Genomic DNA, 26,815 nt, shown 5'->3' on the forward strand with positions numbered 1-26,815 from the left:
TTGTTGCTCTGTCTGCTGTCCTGACAAAGAGGATGTAGGAGGTGGTGGAGGTGGAGGTGGAGTCTGCAGCAAAGGTTTGGAAGGGGCACTGCTGAGAGAAAGGGCAGGAGACGAAGTAGCTGAAGTAGGAAACCCAAGCATGCTTGCACTGGGAGATGTTAGAGCTGGAAATACAACAGAAATACAATTGTTGTAAGTGTTCGCAATTTCAAAACATTGACAATTAGAAACATCTTAATACTTACAAATAAAGAAGAAATTAAGAAGTTCAATATTCTAATATTATCAGTTTATAAAATGTAATTTTTGTGTGTATACCTGTATTTGTATGCATTCTGTGTTGAGAACTCTGCAGCCCAATTTAACAAAAAGGTTGTAATAATCCATTCTGGTATTACCTCGGCCCCTGTATTTCCCAGCCAGCCATTTTTACAGACCTATTGTGAGAAGTACTGATACTTGCAGAAGAAGCACTTCAAATACTTTATATTCCAGTAAGTACTGCTATCTTCACTGCATGAAGTAACATGATACCCATATATTTTTGGTATATGATATATACATGAAATCAGCAAATATATCAAATCCAGTCCATATGGAATGTTTTCAGAGTCAATGTACTTAATATTATTTAGAGCTTTCAACATATTGAATTAGTTTAGTTTTTCAACCATCTGCCTTTCAGCTGATTACATTGTTATTTACGGATCAGTTTTTATATATGTATATCTAATTTCAGGATATTTTTCAACAAGGACGGCCTGACTATTTAGATAAACGACACACTTCACATCTAAGTCGTAACGAGCATGGGAGTATAAGATGTATTTCAATCTAACATTTGAAGGGATTCAGTAGCAAATTAAATGTAGTTGTCTCTACTAATGATAATGCTACAGAAAACATATCATCTTTGGAAGAATGTGCATATCTAGCAGTGATGCTTTGTGGGCATCTGACTTTTGTTCTACTTTTAAACCATTTTTAAATTTTGCCTCTGTGATTATACAGCACTGTTTCTTCATTTGAGGAATTCAGTAATTATGCTACTAATTATACATCTAACAAAGTAAGATCTCTGGCCTAATAGAAACGGGAAAATATAACATAGAAAAATATAAGGGTCAGTAAATTTATCTATCTTATTTATTTAAGCAATGACCCAGCTTTGAATATGCATGATGTTAATTGCTGTTTTAATAATTTATGTTCTATTGCTGTTTTAACTGTATTTGTTATTTTTGGAATTTGTTTGTTGGGCATCAAATTGCTGCTGGTTGTAAGGCCGCCTTGAGTCTCCATCGGAGTGAAATGGACTGGGTACAAGTATTGTGAAATAAATAAATAAATAAATAAATAAATAAATAACTATGCCATTGTACAATTGAGGATTCTCTGTTTAAGTATCCCTTTGGCTTCCAATCTTCACTATTGTCAACAAACAACTACAAATCTTCACCCCATTTAAAAAAATAAATGAGGGTGCAAATTATGATCAGAGTCACATAATCAAGTTGAGAAGGATGTTACTTTACTATGTTGTAGTAATATCCTGCAGTGATGTGAGTTTTGAATTGCTCTCTAAGGTGGCCATGCAAATTGATAAATTAGCAATGTTTAAGACATTCTGGGAGTCTTTTTGGCTGAGAGCCAGAGTATAAATACTCCAATTAAAAAAAAAACCAATAATCTGGCAATTCAATCATCTTACTGCAAAGTAAAAACACATAGGATTGGGATACATATGTGCACAAATGAGTGGATGGGAGAGAGAAAGAGAGAGAACAACAATGTAAAGGCTATTATTATCTTAAAACATACTATTTATAGAGAAATAAATGTAATTGTGTAGTGTTCCTGTTTGGCACATCTATGTACAGAGTAGGAATAAGGACAAATAATTTCTTGTTACTCTTCAAATACCAGATAGGGACAATGTCTATTATAGTCAACTACTGAAAAGCAGTCCCTGTGATATGTAATTGACCTCCACACTGGAGAAAAAGGAATTTTAAGAGGTTGCTTGCAGGGAAAAATAAAGTTGCCAGAGCTGAGAAACTGTCTTGAAAGGATGGTAGGCTTAAAGCACCCTCTAGGATCAGTGCATGTGTAAGAGGATAAGAGTGATAACCCTAGGCTCTACAGGATAGATGTGTATTAGTTACATGGAAGTACTAATTGAGTGGGCTTGAATGGTGCTTAAATCATCAATATCCAGGTGCTTAGCATTACTTAGGATAAAGCAATTAGAATTCAGAAGAAGTGGCTATCAGATTTAACAAGACAACCATTTAATGTTTATCACAGAACCATTATTTTTATTTAATGGCAAGCTCAAATATACTGTTAAGAATTTTATAGATTCTAAAACAAGTTGGAATGGCTTTTGTTAGCACTATCTTTATTTAGTATAACATCTACACAGGATGGGTGTGGTTTCTATGAAGTATGTGTGATATGGACAGTCTATATTTTTAGCTGAAAAGATATAATGTATTTGTGACCAAGCTGTTACAAAAGGGTGACAGTGTATTGTTAAAGGTGAAGAACTAATATCCCAATAGATGTTAAAGATTAAAATTAGTCTGAGTTCTAATAAAAGCACTATAATAATTTTTTTTAATAAAAAAAACCCAAGAATCCCTATAATATATTTTAGTGGAATTTCATTCTCATCTAAATCTTACTATTGTTGGTTCACTCAAACATTTCAGTAAATATGGAAACAACATTCACATCCAAAACATTATACAATGGTAACATATTATAGAGAATTTTACTCTAGTGTTTAATTCCTAATATCCCCATGAATGTGTTAATATGGTTACTATGGATTGATTTGTTTTGTGGTATTTTCTTGGTCACTTCAGTGAAACTTCTAATAATTTATCACATTTTGAGAATTCTCCATTTTGGATCCCAGTTGAACCAACTTCCAGAGATTTTTAGTGATGGGCATATATTGGAAAATTCACAAGAAAAGTTAAGGCTGTAATCCAAAACCCACTTGTTAGGAAGCAGATTCCACCAAATTCAGAGAAGCATAATTGTGGCTTGACATGCACAGAATCAGATATATTTTAAAAGTAAACACTATAATAAAGTTTTTGGCCATTCTGCTACGATGTCTTATAGCATATCTAAGACTAATAAATGTATTGTGGCATAAGAGTCTGCTTCATTACTTACATATGTCAGTTAAATACAAAATTCGGAGCCCTTTTGGGCACCTGCAAAATAGAGCTCATCTCTCTTAATAAAAACATCTTTTCTAATGCTGGAAACATTTATGCAAATAACTAATTGTATGAGAATAATGTACTCAAAGATAACTTGATGAATTCTTTGTTGTAATTATAAAGATGTCATATAAACATGATTATGAATTCAGCGTGCCATATATCATGCTTTAAATACAAATGTAGAAAACCTATTGGGAGCAGGAATTTAACATATAGTGAAACATTTTACAAGGTTAATGAACTAGTTAGAGGATTACAACCAAGATCAACTAAAAAAAGGGTGGCTACAAGTAGATACTTTTGCATCAAACACAGATGTGAATTGCTGCCCCTAGCAAAACAAGGAGATGTTAAAAGTGGGTTAATAAGATATGAAGCATATCAGCACTGAGCATATATTAAAGAACTTTTGATGTGGAGTACTTTTCACTAATGAAAGATTAATATAATCTGCTTTTTTCCTTTCACTTCCACTATTCCATTAAGAGCCATTAAGAACATTTTTTTTCAGGGTAAGAAAGACAGAATGGGGGATATTTAGCATATGGAAGAAGGATACCTCTCAAGATAGATCTTTGCATTTTATATACAAAGATTAGCTGCATCAGGTGTCTTAGCCTTCTTAACTAAATACCTCTTAGATAATGTTACTGCATTAATGATCTGAAGATATGGTATCTGAGTATGCTGGTTCATATGGTCAGTTATCTAGAAATAACCTGCAAGCAATGACACTTTTGCTTATATACAGAACAAACCATTTGCCTCAGCCTCATTTCCAGATGGCCAGCAGTTTTAACTGACAAAATGACTGTGAGCAAATTATGAATCCCCTTTGGGGAGATAAAGTGGGGTATAATAATAATAATAATAATAATAATAATAATTATTATTATTATTATTATTATTATAAATGTAATTGTAAACTGAAAAGTAGAACAGCTTATGGATTTGGATTCATTCCTGACACATCAACACAAAACTAACTGTGCTTGAAGAGTATGGATAAAGACAATAAATAGCTTTCAGTGAGCAAAAAGTAATATAAGAATTCTGTCCTTTGTTCCTAATATTCTAGCAACTTTTGATTCTTATCTCTTCAGTGCCAAGAAAGGGTTACAAAGCTTCTTAGGGCAATACCAGGCATCTGAGGAAGGTTCTGGAGTTGTTCTGGATGTTGCAAGAGGTTTCACTGCTCTTTTTAGACAGAAGGCCATTTCTCCATGAGACCAGTCTAAGGGTTTCTAGGCTATATTCAAGAGACAACTGGTGAGTCTGCTTAAGATGAGGGCTATAGGCAATGCTATAAGTTACTGAAGTTACCAAGAAAATAACAACAACAACAACAACAACAACAACAACAACAACAACAAACTTTATTTATACCCCGCCACCATCTCCCCAGTGGGGACTCGAAGCGGCTTACATAGGGCCAAGCCCGGACAACATATTACAGCAATAAAATCAAAGCATAAACAACAAACAACAGCAACATCATCAAAATTACCAAGGAAATTAAATTTTCTCCAGTTAGTGTCAGTGCTGGTCTGAAACTTTTGTGATAGGGATGAAAATAATATTCAAAAATATATCAAAACCAGTCAACAAACATGTTTTTTGAGTGTTAAGAAACCCTAATGGGAATATTCCTGTACTGATGAGAATATTCTCAGCTCATGATCTGTTATGCACAAAGCTCCCATGTTGTAGTTTTGTGCAGAAAGCAGCATTTTCTGTGCAGGGCACAGCATTTTATGAATGGAAAATAGCCAGCAGTGTTCCACAGTAGGACTGAGATCAAGAATGTATGATCATATAAAGCGAATTAGCTAATGTTAATTAGATTTATTTATTAATTCCAACCTTAACTGAACAGAACAGTACCCCTTGACTGGATATTTGCATTTGTCTCAGTTCCAGTCTCCAGCATGCTTCCAAGATGTAAACTGCTTTAAATGGCAGCAAGGATTTCCAAAATATTTGAGAAGATAGCAATCTGTCTGTAAATTCTATTGAGCTTAGTGAGGCAGACTTTTTAGCAGGCATGTATAGGATCGCGTGGCAAGTTTTAAAGCTATTTTTGGGCACTGAAATTGTATAAAAACAATAGACACAATTGTTAATGTAGTGAAATTTATGATCTGATTTGTTGAATAGATGATACATTTTTTCTTGCCTGGAAAACTTGTTCATAAAGTTTTGATTAATCCAAAACTTTATAAATACAGATTAAACCCAGACTATTCCCTTGCCAGCAGAAGCATTTCCTGAGGGGGGCTTCCAGAAGGAGGGGGAAAGCAGAGGGGGGGGGGAGATGACAGATCAGTCTTCTCTTTGAGGTTTTCAGGAAACCTCCCATCAAATCATCTAGAGCAAATTTAGAGGAGGCAAAGTGGATTGTAAGATAAGTGGGAAATTAATTATGACCACCTCCACTCCATTGTGCCAGATGAAATATTCCACTGGTTCAGAACTTCTATAGATGGAAGATGCTCTTTCATCTAAAATGGAAGGTTCTGGATTCAAGCAATTATCATTCTAAAAGCCATAGAATTGATAGGGGGAAAAACAAATATTCTAACAGCTAAAATATCCTATCTCAGCAAGAACAACACTTTTCTCCACTCTTCCAATGTACTTACTGTTTGAACTTTGAGGAAATCCAGGTAAGGAAGATGGGCCATTCATTCCAGGTAGGAGAACTGGAGGGAGGCCAGGAAGTCCTGGGTAGGCTGCTGGCAAACTGATTCCATGAAGCGAGCTGCTGTCCATCATGCCTGGCTGCTGTACTGTTAACCCTAGAACATCTGTAGCCTTCTTTATACGATCCAGTTCTTGCTGTGCCATCAGCTGTCTAACAGTTGTAGGAGCTAAGTAATCTTTTTCCCGGTCCAGCTGACTTCCCAGAGTTTCTCGCACTTTTGTAATATGTTGTTTAGAAAAGATATGGTCTCTGATGGACAAACGTGCGGAATATTTCACTCCACACAAAGAACACTCTGGTCTTGATCCATCAGTTGCATTCTGATTGATCATGAATGGCTTCCCTATGTTAATTTTGAACTTTTTTTCTTTTGCTCGAGCATTCTGAAACCAAACCTGAACCACACGCTTGGGCAGGCCAATTTCATTCCCTAGCATTTCGCATTCTTGCATGGTTGGAGTCCGATAATCACTAAAGCAAGCCTTCAAGACCTTAAGCTGTAGATTACTCATTTGTGTTCGAAATCTTTTGTGACCAAGTCGCTCAGTGCTTTTAGATTTAAAACTTGCTCCAAATGGGTTAGGTGAACTTGGATCAGCTATGCTTGATGTTTCACTGCGATCAGCATTATCATCAGGATCATCAGTAATATAAAAACTTTGGTCTTGTTCACCGTCTTTATCACTGAAATGTATTGACGGGCTAGTCAGGGAGAATAGAAACTTATCATCACTGTTCTCCATATTAGGCATGTTTGTGTTTTTTGGCAAATTGTCATTTAGAGTATTTTTTGGCTCCTTAGGAGATGATGTAGATTTCACATCTCCAGAACTACTAGTCATATTTTCCATTTCATTGTTTCCCTCATCTGTTGTAGCATCACTAATTGCGGTATTAATTGATGAAGTTTCATCAAAGTCAGTTTTATTCTGATCAAACCCAGCATCAACAGGTGCAATATTCAGATTCTCAATATCTTCATTGCATTCTGCTTTGAAAGAAGGACTTAAAAGGTGTTTTGGAGACATTTCTGCCGTTTTGCTAACAGGAGTTGAGACCGTAGAAGCTAATTCATTTTCACTTGACAAATCAATCTTTGTTAATGTTAATGATGAATAGTCAAAAAATGTGTATTTTTGTGGGCTCTCTCCTTCTTCTTCATTGCCTATCAAAGGACTTGGTGGCAAACTATAACCTGCTTGTTTTCCTTCATTCCAGTGCCGACTGCGAATGTGACTTTCTAAAGCAGATTTTGCTTTAAACAGTGCTCGGCAAAAGGGACATCTTTTATGTGACTGAGCTGGACCGACTGCACGGAACTGTCCTTTTCTTTCTCGGGCTCTTGTATTCTGAAACCAGACTTGTACCACCCTCTTTTTGAGGCCAACTTCACGTGCAATATGATCTAGCATTTTCCTGGTAGGATTGGAATCTAAAAGGTATTTTTCATAGAGAATTTCCAATTGCTCTGGAGTGATTGTAGTTCTCAGTCGCTTATCCCTGTGCTGGTCTTCACCACTATTTCCACCTTCTTTTTCACTACAGTTGTTGTCATCTTTATCATCCAGCTTTCGTTTAAGTGAGCCAGAAATTGAAGCAGTGTGATGAGCTGAGTGTGCTGAACCTACTTGTGGTGTCATCTGAGCTAAAGAACTACTCAGCAACTGTCCAGTCATCAGAGGACTATTAGGATCAAATATCATATAGGGCATATCCATAGGCCTTTCTAAAAATTGAGAATGAAGGAACTGATTTTGAGCTGCTAGGAAATGCATGTGCTGGTGTTCTTGCCAAAGTTCTAAAGTGGGAAAGGCAACGGTACACTGGTCACACTGGTACTGTAATAACTGAGGAGGTAGACTGTTCTGAAGAGACGTCATTGGGATTGTTAAAGGGCTGGAAGGAACAGGTGTAGTTTGTGATGCAGAAGGTGGTCTGCCTCCTATTTGGGATTGTTTATGTTGCTGTGTTTGTGAAGCTGAGGACTGTGGTTCAGAAGAGGATGTTGTTGCAGGTTGCATTGGTTTGTTGCTTTGAGAGGGAGTCTCTGCTTGCTTAGATACAGTATCATTTTGCTTTGGTTTTTCTGATGAGTCAGGTTTAGGAGAGCCTTTTTCTGGTTCAGGTTTGGGTGATGGCATTAAAGGAGTACTGCAACCAGATCCAGAGCTTGCTGTTGTTACAGCTGTACTTTTTGATGAGTCAGATGGACCAGAAACAGTGCAATTTTTGTACAATGTTTGATCTGTGGCATCCATTGAATCTTCTGTTTGGCTTTCATCTTGTATATCATCATCTTCATCTTTATAACACAATTTTTTCTGATGAGTAATTAAGTCAAAAATTCTAGGGAAAACCACATTACACTTTTTACATTGATATTGCATATTGCTAGTCCGAATGTACCTCTCATTGGTGAGTTCCCTCTTCTCGTTATCTTTAGTTTCAGCTTGATTCTCATAAGTTTTGCGAGCCTTTTGTCGTGCATTTTGGAACCACACAACGATAACTCGAGTAGCTAGGTTAAGTACAGTTGAAAGTTGCTCAATTTCATCATCTTTTGGATAGGCATTTGTATCAAAAAAATCTTGTAAAACTCTTAGCTGGTAGTCAGTAAATCTAGTTCGAGATGACCGCTTGCTGAAAGCTGAATCAGATTTGTAATGTTCTAAAGAACTTGGCTGTGGTTCAATTCTTATATCTTCCAAAACTGTTATGGGAGGATTGCTAAAATTGTATGGAGAATCCTTGTTCCTTTGTCGTTCTTTAAACAGGGTATTTCGAAACCAGTGTTTAATAACTTTTTGGGAAAGGCCGGATTTTTCAGCCATTTCTTGAATTTGTTCTTCACTTGGAGAATTATTAATATCAAAATATGCCCGCAGTATTTTTAATTGATCATCAGTGATTCTAGTACGTGGCCGTTTAAATTGAGAATGTCGTAGGAAGTTTGGATCTAATCCTAGCTGCTGTTGACAAAGCTGAGTAAGATCTGCAGATAAAGCATCCATTGGTGGTAGCTGGAGAGCAAGCTGAGGAGTCAATGCTGGATGTTGCACTGGCTGCATCATAATTGGAGGAAAAAGTGGAAGATCCAATGAAACTGGCAGCTGTACTGGTGGTGGCACGGAAGGTGGTGGTGGAGGTGGAGGTGGTGGTGGAGGAGGTGGAGGAGGTGGTGTTGGTGGTGGAGCTTGCAGTGGAGTAGGAGTCATGCTTTGAATTTTTCCCGAGTTGGATGAAGAAGACTGTGAAGGAGTTGCAGGTTGAGGTGGTGGTGGTGGTGGAGGTGGTGGTGGTTCTGGAGAAGATGGTGAAATAGGATAAAGCTTGTCATAAGCCTCTCTGTACTGACAGGCAAACTTTTCTAGTGCGCCATGTGGAAAGAACTGACCATGAACATGTTCTTGATGGCTCTTTAATATAAGAATATTGGAAAATAATTTACTGCATGCTGCACATTCCAATTTGTCTGTATTTTCGCAATCACCAGTTTTATTTTTTTTCTGCACTTTCTGTCTATTCTCATTGTACTGAATAACCAACTCAAAGCCAAAGTTTTCCAACAAAGCCTTGGCTGCATTTCCTCTTGCCCCAGAAGCAATTCTAGGTGGTGGGATCGTTGGTTCTGATGACTTCTGTTTTTTCATATCTTTGTTTTCTTTTAATCCTTCACTATCATTTGTGAATTCTTGCTTTGGTTTTTCTTGTTTTTCAGAAATCTCTTCTGATTCCTTATAGGATGGCGTATCCTTCATAATCTGGCACTCTGTATTTACAATAATATTCTGCTCTGTTTTCACTAACTTAGTTGTTTGCTGCTGCTGTGACTTTTGTGACTGAATTTGAGGTGGTGTAGCTTGATACTGTTGTGCTTGTTGTTGTAGTATTTGCAATTGAGTTTGACCAACATGATGTTGAGTTTGCATCTGCTGTTTGAGGTCTTCTAGCAGTGAGCCTGCCATACTTGCCATTCCTGGCATACCAAATGCAGCAGAACCTGGCAAACCCAGGTCTGGGCTCAAACTGAATTCTGTCCCAGGAATATAGAATGGAAAAAGAAACTGTGGCTGCTGAAACTGCAATAATGCTTCTGGTGTCATAGGAAAATGAGGCAAAAATGCTGGATTTAAGAACTGAGGTTGAAAGAAAGCTGCTTGCTGTTGTAATTCATGCTGGAGTTGCATCTGGAGTTGTGCTGGTGACTGGGGAAGATGATGAGTAGGTTGAGCAGAAACCAATTCAGAAGCTTGTTTTTTATTTAATTCTTTGGCATCTATATGGATTTCCTTGCTGTTAACTGCTGGTAAGCTGATGGGATCTACCATCCCTTGGCTGGGGCTATTAACATTCCCTGCTATACTATTTCCACTTGTTGCATTACTGCTGGGTTCTAGTTTTGCAGCCCTTGCCTTAGTTTGGTGAAGCACAGATCTCATATGTATTTCCAGTGTAGAACTTTGGCTATAAGAAACATTACAAATGCTGCATTTGTAGGGTTTGTTGTCAGTGCTGCTGTTAGCTTCTTGTGGGACAGGACTGGATGCTTCCTGCAACACCTTTTTGAGTTTATGTAAATGTGATACTGAGTTATAATGGACCAAAAGAATGTTCTTTTGAGTAAAAGATTCTTTACACACTGTACATTTATATGGGCGAGAAGGATCTAGAAATTTTTCCATAGTAAAATTTGGCCCTTTTCTAAAAGGTAAGGTCCGCTTTGGTTCTGAGCCCATTTCATCTGGAATGGAGCTACTATCGCTTCCTACAGGACTTGCTTTACCTTCCTGGTCCATCTCGTATTCTCTTTCTATATCGTGCTCTAGTGCATGTTCATCTTGTGCCATACTTTCACTTTCTGCCCAGAGGTCACCATTTACAGGTAAAGACGCACACAACTGCTGAATTTCAGCTTCATTGAGTTCTGGGTGTCCTCCTTCCAAATGTTTTTTTAAAGCCTGGAATGTACGGAAGCTACGTTGGCAAAGGCTACACATAGTAGCAGCCCGGATAGCGTGATATTGGGAATGTATTTGAAGCTTCTGCATAGTCTTAAAAGCCAAGCTACAATGGTTACAACGATATTTATAGACATGGCGATCAGAAACAGAAAGCTGCTGCCTCTTCTGCTGTTCATTCAACTGATCTGGCAGTGATTCAATGTTCTTTATATCTTTACTGCTGTTTTTGTTCCATTCTGGTATTTCAGTAGATTCCTTGAGTGGCTTCTGTTCCTCTGTTTTAATTTCCATTCCAGTTTTTGGCTCCTCCAGACCAGGGGTATTCTTCTCATCTGGAAGACTTTCACCTGATTGATTTTTTTAAAAAGGGAGAGAGAGAAAAATAGTAACATTTAGTCACTGTAGCATGTGAATACCTAAGTTGCATAACTCACCTGACATGTAAGAAGTGGAATGCCTAGCTCCACACAGCATATGTGAGGAACATAATTTCCTGTTCATGCGGAGGCTTTTATATGTGAACAAGAATCCTGAAAAATCAAGGATCCTATTTACATGGTTTGCTACGCATGAATGCAAACCTCTTCCTCTTTTGGTTTCCACAAAAGAAATCAACTACTGAGGCTCAACCTGTACTCAGATATATCAGCACATGCACACTTACACACATTTGTACCCTGTTTGTAAAAACTACATTGGCTGATGGGGCTAGGGCTCAATCTATATACCATGAACTGGTGATTCCTGTGAGAAGAACACATCTTGCATTCAGACAAAATTTTCTAGTTCTGGGTCTCCTAATGCTGATTGTAAATGAATTCTTACATATATTGCCCAACCATTACAAAGAGAAACCTTTTCTTATTTACAAAGGAAACAAATCTGTTAAAAATTATGTTAACTTCAGATACTGGGGACTGAACTTGGTAAATTTATCCGTTATATATGAACTCTACAACTGAATTAAAACCCTTCTGGCCTTCTTGGAAAGTTATTTTATGGCAATTATTTTAAACTGCCTGTTTTTTCTTTGCATGTAACCTGTGCATGCAGAGTGGATCATTACCGTACATGGACACATAGGCTGAGGGGAAACTTTGAAGGGTCAGATATAATTGGGTAGTGTTGAAAGTGCTTAATATGACTTAGATCTTCATTTGGCACTGCCAACATACGTACAGTCCCATCTATCTATATCTATAATAAAAGCCAATGTTTGTAGGTGGAGGAGGGAGGGCGGATGTAGGGAGGACGGAGGGAGGTGTATGTGGCAGCTTTCTGATTGGCTGTCACTTTAACAGGCCACTGTGGCCAGCACGGGTGACAGACCTGGACCAAACTTGGCACACATAACCCCCATGACCCCCTTAATGTCCTGGTGAGGTTTGGGGGGGGGGGAGAAGACGGACAGTGGATGGTGGTATTTGTAGTACTTTCAAACATTCAATTCCCACAGACCACTGTGGCTCCCAACAAACACCGATAAAGACCAAATTTGGCACACCGAGCTCCCATGCCCCACTCTACATCCTGCTGCAGTTCGGAAGAGGTTGGACCATGGATGATGGGACTTTAAGTACCTCCACTCACTTCCCGAGACTGCTGTGACTCTCATCCAATGACTGATCAAGACCAAACTTGGCGCACAGAGCCCCCATGACCCACTCTACATCCTGGTGCAGTTTGGAGGAGGATGTACAATGGATGATGGGACTTGAAGTTCCTCCACTCACTTCTCGAGACCGTTGCAACCCTCATCCAATGACCAATCAAGATCAAACTTGGCACACTGAGCCCTCATGACCCACTCTACATCCTGGTGCTGTTTGAAGGAGGGCAGACCATGGATGATGGGACTTGCAATACCTTCACTCACATTCTGAGACCACAGTGACCCTCATCCAATGACTGATAAAGACCAAACTTGGCACACAAAGACCCCATAACCCACTCTACATCCTATTGTGGATTGGAGGAGGATTGACCACGGATGATGACATTTGCATATGGGAACTATAGCTCACCCATACGCACTAAACCCAGCTGACATTGTATCTAGACTAAACTTGGAGGAGAGATAAACAATGCCTTTCTCAAATCACCTGAGCAGCGCTGGGTCCCCAAGCTAGTATATTATATACAAGGGTTATCATACATGTCAATATCAGTCCCTATTTATTTAAACACCACCACTCAACTACAAGGTGCAAATATCTGCATTTCTGGAATAAGAGCTTTCTAGAAGACCAAAAGATCCAGGTTTTTGGAAGCACAAAAAAGGAGAACAAAAAACCCAGAAAGGGAAGATATGTATTGTTGTTTAATAAAATGTTTTGGTGGACGAGAAAAGAGATACAGGAAGAAGACATTTAATGAAATGTTTACATGAGGGGGGAGACTGAAAACAAAACGTTTGGGACCCACTGACACTCATCATTTAATGCACTTCAAAACTAACTTCAAACTGCAGCAGCCAGTGCGCAAAAGAAAGTCCTTAATAGTGTATGTAATCACCATACAGGTCTGGATTCCAATTTAATCATCTGTGCAGTGAAATCACTTTATTCTATGCCAGTTTGAAACTGTATTAAATGGACAGTGTGGATGATGCCTAAGTGAGAGTGCATTGGAATAGAGTGCATGGAACACTTTACGGCCTTCACTATGTTAAGTTTCTTGCAGATCCCACTTACATTTATGAATATCGGGGGGGGGGGATTGCCTTTTATTATACTGCATGCTTTTCCTTTAGAACCCCGATTACTCCTATCCCAATAGGAAATATACATTCTCACCCAAAGGCAATAACATTTCAGTTCTTCAGGTCTAGTCTTTTGTTGACATACCTGAATATTTCTCAGATCCCTCAGCTGCCAGACTTGCAGAGGTGTCACAATCAGATTTATCTGAAGCTGCTGCTGGCAGTAGCATACTATTAGGCATCATCATATCTGGTACAGGAACCTTTGTAAAAAAAAAAATGAATGACACGGCACTCAGCAAGAGTCCTTTTTTAAAAAATGAAACAAGCAACAACTTAATACTGTAATTCAGATCAAAGGTGAAGCATTAGAAAGCCTGTGGATCACTAATTATGAGCCAGTTGAAGCAACTTCTGTGTCTAGCAATGCAAGGTCATTACTTCTGTGGGCTGTAAATCCAGTTTCGTTTCATTCACATCCAGTAAAAATGTTCACTCATTGAATTACCAAGTAATCTTTAGTGATTAGAACCCTGTGAAGTATTTCTGATATTCTGGTTTATTTTAGCTTTGTAAAAAGCAGTTTTTTGTGATTCTAATATTGTTTTTAAGTGATAGTTCAAAATATAGTGAATATGTCTCAAATGAAGTTATAAGTAATACAAGAAAGAATATCAAATATACTGTGATTTTACATTCTAATCAATATAGTCATATTATATAAAGTTATCTAAAATGCTTGTAGTTTCTTGAGTACAATCTTAATTTTCCTGTCACCATATATTGTTTATATATTTATTATTATTAAGCATATTTATATCTGCTCTTCTCTGATGATAAGTAGTTAAGAGAAACAAACAGACAAGATTATTCCTGTATCTAAATTATGGGTTTCATGCCCTTTATTCAAGAAATATATCTGATTTTTTTTTCATTTTTGTCTTCTTAACTACTATTTATTTCATCTGCTAAAATTAGCAACAAAGAATAATGTCTTGTACTTTTAGTCCTTAGAACATGATTAATGGTAAATAAAGGAAAATAATTCCCCTGTGGGACAAGACAGTCATAGATCTGTTTAGGATGTGCATGGAAGCACAGAGGTGAGCACCTTGATCTTCAAAGACTGTCTTTAATAAGAGCTTGTGTCTTTGAAAATTAGGGTTAAGTGAATAGGCCAAAAGGATGAACTAAGTTATTAGCAGAAATAGGAAGAGATCTCAGGAGCATAAGTTCCAAGTCTCTAGCTATGATGGCAGAATATTTTAAGCATCACTTCAAGCCCATGTACATGTGTAATGCATAGTCAGAATTTTAAACACTTACTGTCATAAGTAGTTTCTCCACACAGTCAGGTGCCACACTGTGCAAATGAGTTAAATGCAGCTGGAGATGCATTTTGTTGCTCAGGACATCTTGGCAGAGGGGACAGCAGATAACAGGCTGCATAGAATGCTGTGACAAGACATGCATCTGGATACGATTTGGGTCCTTGCTATTGTAGTTACAATAAGGGCACTGGTAAAACTGAAAAACATCCAACAGAAATTCAACCTATTAGAGAAAACAGATTTACAACACAATCTCATACATGTCTATACAGAAGTAAATTCCAAGTGGACTTTCCTCCAGATAAATGTATCTTAGCCTCTAATATCCTGAAAAATGATCTATTAACAGAGCTATTATTCTAATTTCAAGAACATCCCCTTCTATCTTCCACACAACTACTCCCTACTTCCTAAGCAAGGACAAGTTTTGAAGAATGGAAGAAACCGGCTACTAATCAAAGTGGACTATTCTTTAGAATAAAAGAAGTTCTGTTGTCACAAAGGTGAACTCCCCAAGCTTGTCCGCACTGTAAAAGTTTTATTCATGACATCTGTTTACAGTGAGAATCATAAAGGATTCTATATGCTTTTAGATAGTATTCCTTGCTACTTGGCTGTGACTACTGGGATTTGAAGCATAACATCTGGAAGAACTGCACATTGTTCACCCTGGGTTACATCATACTGTATCTTACCTTGCATGGCAGGAAATGTGGAAATGGGAAAATATCAGTATGAGTGAAAATACCTGAACATTTTTCACTTAGAACTTGAGTTTCAGGGAAATTGATTTTAATCTGTGAAGTCCCCTTCACAATACTTTTATAATGCCAGCTCTCAGATTGCTTTTCTGGGTCTCATGTCATTACTCTTTAGTCACCAAGCATACAAATAGCATCAGCAGATAGTGTTTCAAGAATTAGTTGATGTACTCATGGTATTACTATGTTAGGATGCAAATTTTGTTCTTATATTAAATGTGTTTCTCCATTTTTAGTTATTTATTTACTATATTTATATCCCACCTGTTTTGACCCCGAAGGGACTCAAGATGGCTTACAGCATAGGCAATCATTCAATGCCTTAAAATAGTATCCATCCAATACACAAATTAAATAAACATTTCAATTAAAAATTGAAAAACAAGATTAAACAACATTACAACATTTAAAACATTACAATTGCTACTATAAACCATGGTATCCACAATCATAGTTCAGGCCATTCTGGTAGTCATTGCACATAATTCTAAATCCATCTATTTCACTGTATTATTCATTAAAGGCTGGATCCCAAAGCCATGTCTTCAAAACATGTATAGCTAGCCAATAGCGGAAGGTATAATCTAACATATAACTAATTCACATAGCAAAGGTTTACCTCCCCTCTATTAAAAAATGGCACATTGACATTTTACCTGTTCATGACAAAACTTATTTTCCTCAGAAAGTTTGGGCTTTTTGGATGCACCATCCTCTTCTTTAGTTGGAATTAGTGGTTGTTCCCCTGATGCAATGTTGACTTTGGGTTCCTTTTCTGGTGTGCTTATTCCTGATTCCAAGAAAATGTATAAGAAAACATTAAAAATAGAAGCATTATTGAAATGGATTATGACCTCTTAGGGTCTCTCACTGTAAATTTAAATACTGCAGGGTTACGCATGGAAGAAAACCTATTTTTGAAATTGAACAGGTACAAAGGTGACAGCACACTTATCTCTGAAGCAGTGCAGACTCTATAAATACATTAAAAAGTACTCTTCACTCTTGTTTAGATAACCTTATGATGCCCTAAAGAGTAATCAATAGCTAGCTCTCTTTCGTATTTCAGCATATAATTTTATACTACATTAAGTGAAATCAGCTTTCTTAGTCAATTTGTTCTGCAAAAACCTGAAATGCAAGTCTAAATTATTTTTCTTTCTAAAATATCTAAGCAATATAATTACTGTGATAGTCAAATAAAACTTAAATAATGACAGTATTTTATACTACATTTAGTAAAATTGGCATAAATCTATTTAGAGAAGACTCATTGAAATTAACAGAATATAAAAAGCCACTCCTGTTTGAAATCTCACTGGTTTCAATAGGCCTACGTTAAGCACAACTGGGTCTATATAAAACACATTAAAAGGAGAAAGTATGATTTTTGAACAAATAAAATTTAATTTTAGGCAAAGTCTAGACATGTTTGTTGCACTGGATGTTTGCATTATGAAGCTAAAACAAAATACTGTACTTAAATGCAACAACAATATTTGTAACTATTTTTTCTGTACATAGCAAATATATATTTAATATTCAATCTGTACTAGCTCATAATACTGCCAGTATTGCACACATCAAAGAAAAGAGTGCAATTCTAATTTCCCAGTCCATAAGAAAATTCTTTCCAGCATCAATTTGCCAGATAATCTCTTTTGCTAGGCTGGATATTACAACAGCAGGCATGTCACATATCTCACGACAAACACAAAACCTCATTTACCAACCATTCCAATCTCATCATAGCATGGCATCATCTGACCTTTTTTCTGCTGTTTATTATGAGTATTTCTAATTTTAACTTTCAATTTTCGCCATCTTCCGGTCAATTTGCAACTAAATTATTTCCAGGGTGAGGACACTATCACTGGACAACTGGGTGCAAATGTATCTTGAAATACAATGAAGCTAAACCATTGATTGCTATCAGACCCCAACATAAATATATTGTTCAAGGGTAATCTACTGAATGCTGAGCTGGAAGATTTATTTTGATTTTTAAAAATCCACACAGACCTCAAATAAATGAATCAATTGTACTCGATTGTCTAATAGCCTAGCTTTAATTTTAAACTAAGGTTATTGTTTTACTGAAATAAAAAGCCTTAAAATACTTGTAAAAATACAAAGAAAATGGGTGGGTTGAAAGACGGTATGAACAGGTACTCTTAACTATGTAGCATTTTGTATTTTGTATTTACAGCACTGCCTCTGAAAAGTGAGAGGCTATTTGAAAGGTTGTTGAGAGAAGAAAAATTTTGGAATTGCTACAGGTATTTTGTATAGCCACTTTTGAAATGCAGAAATATATTTTATAAGAAATTCATTCAAATGGTGCTATATCATGTTTCAAAACACAACACAAAACAAGTAGTGTGATCAGTCTGCTAACAAAATTACTCAAGGCTTCTTATGCCAAATCACATTTCCCCATACAAGACAAATCACAAAGCCCAGATAAAAAGATCATGCAAAGTGTCAGAGACATGCCTACTTTCACTCTTGCGAAGTGTCTCTAAACAAATGATTGCCAAGAATAAGTTGTCGATTAAAAAGACATTTACATAGCATCTGATGGGAAATATTCAAGGGTAACTGTTGTTGGCCATGCAGCCAAGTATAACAAAATCCAAAATCCACAAGCAGCAGTACCTTTACTAGTTCAACTCCAAAGTGTATTTTCCTATGCAAGCTTTCAAAGCTTCACTGACTTCTTCACCAGGCAAAAATGTTAAAAATCATACAGGAGGAAAAGGGTGAAGACTTTAGAGTCATAGGACCACATTTGTTTGAAATGTTTTCAGTTAAATGATATCGAGAGATTTCAATGCAAGCAGAGGTCACTCCCCTTATTGTGAGGATTAGAGACAAAGAGCAAGTAAAGAAGGATAATAAAATGTCAATTCTATTAGCAACAGAAAAGTAACTTCTCTTAAGATCTACATGTCCCTTTCTTGTGCGAAATTAACTGCTCATTTCTTAGACATCAATTTTCAAGGAATATCTCTCTTATTCTATCTGGAAAACATTAAGGTGCTATATGGATATAGGGTGGTTATTGACATTTTTTCCAATCTAATTGTTATCTACTCAGTCCACATGAATTTTGTCAATCTAACCAGTTTTCGTGGCATTAAGAGATCAAGGCAACAGTAGTGTGGACCTATTTCAAACTGCTACAGGTTGAGTATCCCTTATTTGAAATGGGTTTTTTATTTTGGATATACATAACATAACATATACATATACATACATAATTTACATACATACATACATACATACATACATAAGATACCTTGGATATGGGATCCAAATCTAAGCATAAAAATAATTTGTCTTTCATATAAACCTTATGAATGACAATCTCTTTGTAGACAAAATTTTGAATAATTTCCTACATGAAACAAAGTTTGAATACATTGAACCATTAGAGAGCAAAGATATCACTGTGTCAGTCATTCATGCGAGCAATTTTGAAGTACATTGGATTTTGGAGTTTCATACAAGGAACGCACAACTTGTATCACTGGATATTTACTTTTTTGGTTTTCTTATAGCCATGATAGTTTGTGTCTGAATAAAAAGCAATTGGGGAGGAGGAGTCCTGTGGTACCTTATGATGTATTTCAGCAGAAGTATTTTCCTACTTTGCAAGAGTTTTTTTGGTGTAGTGCAAAAATGCTTACAGAATGCAGAAAAGGTATACTAGTTTTAAATATCTAAGAGCTATCAGGATTTATAGATAGGATTTACTGAATTTCTGAAGAAAATACACTTTCTAAGCTATTAATTGTATCCATTAAGAGTTAGTCTTGAAGACAGTTGATTGGTCAATGAAATCATGTTTACAAGATACCATTTTTTAAAAAAAAATTCTCATTATAAAACTCAACCCTCAGACTTCAGTTTTGATTTTTACAATTGTTGATATCTGCAGGTATCTCTATCACAGTCATTGTATCAGTGCCTTTGAATTATCACACAGTACGCTTACAAGTACTATTAAATACATTTCCTATTTTATCTTTCATCACTATTTCAGGGAAACACATGTAGTGATTTATAATACCATGCCTTGTTTTTATAGCATAATTACATGAACTAGCTTGTATTTTCTGAGCTAACCCACTTATATGTAGATATATAAGAATATTAAAAAGTTATAATAAAAGCATATGGATACTACATTGCAATTCTACACTGTCCTACCAATTATGAAAATGTATATATATTTGAACAGAATCACAGTGTATACTTCTAAATTTTCCTCCTTAAAGGCATATGTATTGTTAATAAATATGAATATAACTAAGTATAGCATTGCAAAGCATACTACAGTGGGATGTACATAAATGATAACTAATCCCTACCACTTTTGAACTGTATCTATTTGGCAGGTTCCTCCTCTTTTGGGTAGTTAAATCACAAGTGCTTGCAAGTATTCCCTTCTGCAGAGATGTTTCTATGGTAGATCGACTAGCAATGAAAGTTACATCACAATGCAAGTATCAAAAAGATTCCTTATGTGCACTTTCAGCAGGAAAAAAAACACTTGTACTGCTTTTCCCTGCCTTTAAAAGATGAATGTGGTAATGTAATACAAGAGGAACAGAAAACGAAGGAGAGACACACTAAAATAAATAACCATCACAATACTGCAACTGTAAGATAATTTGGATCAGTAGTTAGGTTTGGAAGTAACAGGTGCCAGTACTATGCCTTGCAAAGCATGCATTCTTCCAAGGAAACAAAAGTTCTAGAATTAAAGCCAGGTGATCCCTGGCTAACTTTAAAACCTGATTCAGATCATAGTTGACCAAGGGATGTATGTGTGAGATGTGGTTCCCTTGATAAATACAAATGTGCTTCGCAGAAGTATTCATCTTTTTTTTTATTTGTCAATATTTGGTTGTTACAACTTGGCACTTTTTTTTGCCCAGGGGACACCCGGATATTTTACCATCTTGTGGGAGGCTTCTCTCATGTCCTTGCATGAGAAGCTGGAGCTGACAGACGGAAGCTCACCCCTCTCCTCATATTTGGTCAGCAGACCTGCCGGCACAAGGGTTTAGTCCATTGCACCACCAGAGGCTCCTTGGCACTGAAATCAACAAGTGACATGAGTTCCACTTGATATACACAAGCTATTCAACACTGAAAAAGTGCAAAATACTTTCTATAGTGGCACACAGTGAAATATTTAAAAAAACAACTGGCAGTGGTTGGTTGGTTGTGTATTCCTGGCTGACAGTCAATTCTAGGTAGAAGCACTCTGGGCAGCAATTTCAGCAGCAAGTGTTTTGGGATATTTCTGTATTAGCTTTGTGCATCTAAATCCTTTTTTACCCATTCTTTTTGGGAAAATTGCTCCGGTTTTGTCAGGTTGGTGAACAGCAATTTCAACTTTTGCTACAGATTTTCAATTGGCTTTAACTAAATCATGAACATATCCATGATCTGATTCTCTAGTGATATTTTAGCTGCATGTTTATGGTCACTGTGTTGCAGAGTGAAAGGCATTTTCTACTAGAATTCCTTTATCTTGATCAGTTTGCCAGTCTCTTGTAAGCAAATGCATGATGTTGCCACCACCATGCTTCATGGGTAAACAAGCACTGTTGGCTTTGTGAAACACTTAGCATTTTGCAGCAAGGTCAGAACACTGACTTTGGGTTTCATCAGACCAGGAAACCTTTTTCACACTTCAAATGTGCTATGGTATGGATTTGTTTCATCAAAAGCTTTTTCCCTCACCACTCTTCCATCAAGCCCAGCTTTGGGGAGATGTTCTGGATTATAATTCTCTCATCTGTTGGCTTAAGATATTTCCAGCTCCTTTGGAGTTACCATGAGCTTCTAGGCTGTTTCTCTATTGCCCTCTTTGCCTGGTCAATTGAGTTTTTGGGGAATTGTCTTTACTATGCACAGTCATGAATGAGACACATTCTATATCTTTTGTAATAATGGACTTAATAGTACTATACAGAATGTTGAAGTGTTAACAATAACTGAATGGTGCTTCTGCACAACTTTATCCTGGAGTCGTTCAAATAGCTCATTGGTTTTATGGTCTTCTAGGAAAACGGGTATTTAATCTAGGATAAACTGAAATTGATACTGCATGCAGGTAGAATCCATTCAACTATCTATGTGACTTCTGAAAGGACCAGGTCACACCACCATTGATGCAGGCATATCATAGCAAAAGAGTAGATTTATTGAAACATGATAAATGTGGAAAAGTCAAAGAGGGGTCAATACTTCTGCAAAGCACTGTATTTATGTACCTTGCCTATGATGCTGCATTATTTTCATCATAGGCATGGACCAAGAGATAGGAACATCTTGTCTAGAATGCATGTCAGCAGTTGATACTTCTTGCCAGCAAGAGAAGACCATAGCTACTATCTTTTGATTTGTTAAGGGTACAACTTGTTTGCCCAAGAATATCTCAAAAGTAATTAAACTCTAAGGAAAAAGGTGTAGAATGTGGCAATGCATTTTGGATGACAGTAACATAATATCTAAACTTTGTATCCAAAACACAAAGTAGGAGAACAGATAAAAAGGGAAGGATATGTAAATTACATATGTTAGTTACTGTAATGCTCTATTAGTATGTTCATTAGGGCTAATGCAGTACACTGATTAGGTTTAGTGAGTTCCCTTTGTGGTGAATTTAGCGTTTTTACAAGTTTTCCGTGAAGAGAGTGAGCCAAAGTTAAGAGTTTCCATGACTAGCTATTGCCAAAACAGCAGCAGTTTAAAGGGTACAGTCTGATTTATGTGACATTTCCACATTTCACAGAATTGACAATGTGTTATTTTACAGGAAAATTTAAAAGGATTCAAATCATGATTTTTCTATAGAGAATATTCCACTACATCACATATGTGCCTTCCAGACATTTGATAGACAATTCAAGGCAGGTATTTGTTATAGATGGCAATTATTTAAAATATTATCTACCACTTAGTGTCTGCTATATGCATATATGGAACCAATCAAAATGTATACATGTTATGTTGTGTGTGATGAGGCATGATTACAGTATTGCAAGTGAATTGACATAGTTGGGCTGAAAGTGTCATGATAACATTATACTTGGCAAGACTGTGCCATACTATTCCAACACCTGTGATAGACCAATCATGACATAAAAAGTATATAAACATTATGACCTACTGCCTTGGACTGTGGTATATGAAATGGTCATCATATTGAAAATATCTTGATAAATTGTCATACCTAATGCTGGTGTGTGTGTGTCTATCTTATAAAGCACACAGCATCCTTCATTCAATTGCTGAATATCATAACTTGTTCGTTTCTGAGCAACACATTAATATAAAAATACAGTACATTTAAATAAAAAGACTTAATAACATATAAATATTTATTAATATTAATGCTTACTAGTGAATAATCCTCATTTAGTTAAGGAACTTGCAATTAAACATTATAGGATTGTCCTGTAAAAACCAAGTATTATTATTCCAAGTTCAGCTGAATTATAGCAAAGGTTGTGTATCCCTCATCAGAAATACTTGAGACTGGATGTGTTTTGGATTTTGTAATACTTGTTTAAACATAATGTTGTAGAAGGGACTCAAGTCTAAGCACAACAGTAATTTATGTTTCACAAACACCTTATATACATAGCCTCAGGGTAATTTTATCGACAATATTTTAAAAATAATTTTGGGCATAATTTTGTGGACACTGAACCATCAAAAAGCAAAGGCGTCACTATCTTCCCTATGGACAATTTTGATTTATGGAGTTTTTCTAATTTAAGAATTCCAGATAAGGGATGCTCAATCTGTAGTTTATGTTTAAAATTCTAAATTAAAAAGAATTGTTGCAAAGAAGTTGTGTTAATAAGGGAAGCTAGCACAATAAATTATATACACTAATCCAATAAAGTACTGAGAAACCTATAAATAAATATATAATTATTCATGAACCAGTAATTTGATAAAGATAGAACATAATTTCTGACATTTTTATGTTATTCAAATCAATAACAAGTCTACAATTATAAAAGTTGGTATAATATTCTTTCCAATCAGAAAAGAATTAAATAATTTTTATGACAACAATTAAGGTGAATTTCCATTGTTCCTTGTATTTACTACCTTATTAAATATGTTCCCCTTAGCCATGTCAGAAATATATTACATTTTCTATGCAAATGTATTAATCTGGATAAATTCCATATTAATTCTTATACTGTGTCGCTGTAATTTGGATTATAATTAATCAAAAGTGGCACTAGATTTAAATGAAAATATAAATGAGGCATTAGAAAGCTCTTGTTTTCTGAATGAATATTCAGCAAACATAGCTTGTTTATTGGCAAATCTCCTTTTGAACACCCCAGTTTGAGATAAGGAAGGCAACACAGAACAACAGTGTACATAAATATTTGGGTACTAAGCACATTAATACTCCCTTTTCTAATAGGTTCTATGCTAAAGAGGGTTGATAGCATTTTAAAGTTCTAACTTATTAAGGCAATGATTAGCTTAGTGGTTTTCATGGAACTTCTTTGGCAAGACTTCACAACACTTCATTTAGGAGAAGCCCAAATTAACATTCAATTATATACAAGTAGTTATGCAGTCATTACGCATAGTTGTCAGCTGTGTTCAGAATTAAGACCATGGAAGGAATGTTTCATATACAGAATTAACTTAAAAATTCAATCAAAGGATTCAAAAGGTACATTTGAGAATGTGTAATATGATGTTGTTGTAAGAGCAACCAGAAATGTTTGTCTTTAGCATGTATTATTAATAGATGAAATGCAAAAAACAAACAAACAGACAAACATTACTGTTCTTTTTTAACTACAGAAGCTGGTCTATAAAAGTTATCATCAAATATTACACAATCTGACTCTCCTGAGATCTTGAAAATTCCTGTACAATATTGCTTCTGAAGATTCAATTTTTAATCCTTTCACCAATGAACATTTTCACTTATTATATGTATTTAGGGGTTTTGGTGTTTGTTTTTCAAACCAGGTAGAAAAGGTCTCTGGGATATACCATATTACAATGTATGCTTGATAAAGCATGTGTATTTAAACAAATGTTTTGTAATGGTTTCGTCTCTTTAGTACTCTTTCACAATGGCCCAAAAAGCAGTACTCTTTCATATGTCACCTTCCAATTACATGATGGCTGTACTTCCAAAAAATCGTAATACCAGGCTTTACCACAAATAAATCTTCAGTACCTTGATTTGAAAAGCAAAATACACTGAGGTTTCTAATCAGCAATAACTATTGACCTAGACATGCCATAAGCTCAACAAAAAATGAATTATATTCTTCAAAATGAATGAATTTGGCAAAAAATCCAAAAAACATTTATATATTCTTCATATATTGGGAGCAATATTTTAAAGTATCTTTACAAAAACTGGCCAATTCAGTTTTGAGGAAACCTGCATGTAAAATGTTATTTTCTGTATAACTAAATGTCTTTATGGTGAATACAAGCTCCTTTATATGCTGCTGTCAGTGGGATACAAGGACAAGATATATGACTACCTGAAACTAATAGGCTTCAACCTGTTTCAGCACTTCTTCTGCTTCAGTGAGTCCAGCATAATGTAACTAGGAATAGCGTGCAGCAAAAGTAGCCAATGTAATATTCATTGTGACCATAGATTTCCATCTCATACATAAAAAGCATAGATGAAGCCACACATTTGCCAAATCAAACACATAAAAAGCCTTGTGTATTCATGCCAGATGCTGGCCTTGGGTTTGTTTGTGCACAAGCAAATGTCATGACATAGGAGTTTTGTTTTCAAAAACAGTAGCTTTCATTACAGGGCTCAAAAATTTCCAGAGATCAATATTATCCAACTCATAATCCGTTTTCAATTATATTTCCTCTTTCTTTGGTCAAATCATCTGTAAACCTTTGCGCTGGATTTGTGTGTGTGTACAGATATAGTTATATTATTATTATTATTATTATTATTATTATTATTATTATTATATAACAATACTAGATAAATAGCCAGGAAGAGAGAAAATTCCTGAATACAACTGATCATATATCAAGAACAGAAGATGAGATGGAAGAAGCAGCAGCACACCTACATTCTTATTGCTGCAAAGAAGAAAATGAAAACAGTGGAAAATTTTCAAGGGGCATCTAATCCTATGCTTATGAAAAATTAATATACCATCAGAGGAATCACAAGTACAGCTAAGATTAATGAAAGGCGCTTAAAAAATTACAAGCACACAAACTGATTTGATTAAAAAATAATCTCACCAGTCGTCCTATAATATTCTTCAACTTATCCGCATCTATGCTGTCAGATGGTTATGATTAAAAATAGGTCAATGGGAGGCTACTGATAGAAATCACATGCAAAGTACACATGCAGTAGATAATAATAGGAATGTCCAGACGGCTTTAAATAAAAGACTACTTAATAAGATTTTTAAAAGAGTGACAAAATTCTAGCATCTTACCCGGATCTTTACTAGTTTTTTTGCCTTCACTATTATTTCTCTCTTTCTCACGCGTGTCTTTATCATCAGCAACAGACACTGATGAGCTTTTAGCAGAACCTTCTGCATCTTCAACTTGTTCTTCTGCGAATGAGCATAAAAAATTAAAAGAAGCTAACTTAGGGAGCATTCAACACCAGTTGTAAACATGATCTTTAATAAGATCAGCACTAAATTTAATGAGGGTTTTTTTTAAAAAAAAGAAACAGAACAGAGTAAGTGAAAAAGAATGACACTTTAAAGAGATCAGAGATTAATTATTAATAAATTGTAAATTTACAGATTCAGCCCAGAAATTGCAAACATTCATTTGACAGAACATATAGCAAACACCAATATAACAGATCTGATATCTTTTCTTTCCTATTCATTGGCTATAAATAATTTGTGTCAATATGAAGAGTACACAATTCAGATATGAACAAATGAAGGCACATGTAACATTATATTTGAAAGCAGAAAGATACACACAAAACAAATCCTATTTGAATTTGCATATCCTTTTAATTGCAGTATGTAAGTGCTGTGTTAAATCCAAACCCTGAGAAGTCTAATTTTTCAACTCCAG

The 26,815-nt window shown here is 35.8% G+C and overlaps 1 protein-coding gene across 7 annotated transcripts in view; it reads right to left on the reverse strand.

Moving 5' to 3' along the window:
* Positions 1-26,815, reverse strand: part of ZFHX4 (zinc finger homeobox 4) — a 196,298-nt gene that overhangs the window by 4,027 nt on the left and 165,456 nt on the right. For 6 of the 7 annotated variants that reach the window (XM_060775507.2, XM_060775508.2, XM_060775509.2 and 3 more), the window contains exons 5-10: positions 26,209-26,331; positions 16,357-16,490; positions 14,935-15,135; positions 13,754-13,871; positions 5,885-11,254; positions 1-164 (exon numbers count right to left, since the gene is read on the reverse strand). The exon at positions 1-164 is cut by the window's left edge and continues 4,027 nt beyond it. In XM_060775507.2, the coding sequence (XP_060631490.2) occupies positions 1-164; positions 5,885-11,254; positions 13,754-13,871; positions 14,935-15,135; positions 16,357-16,490; positions 26,209-26,331 (6,110 nt within the window). The remainder of the gene's footprint in view (positions 165-5,884; positions 11,255-13,753; positions 13,872-14,934; positions 15,136-16,356; positions 16,491-26,208; positions 26,332-26,815) is intronic. The other variant, XM_060775510.2, reaches the window with a different exon arrangement.

This window comes from Anolis sagrei, chromosome 4 (genome assembly GCF_037176765.1).
Source record: "Anolis sagrei isolate rAnoSag1 chromosome 4, rAnoSag1.mat, whole genome shotgun sequence".
In the NCBI taxonomy this organism is placed as follows: Eukaryota; Metazoa; Chordata; class Lepidosauria; order Squamata; family Dactyloidae; genus Anolis; species Anolis sagrei.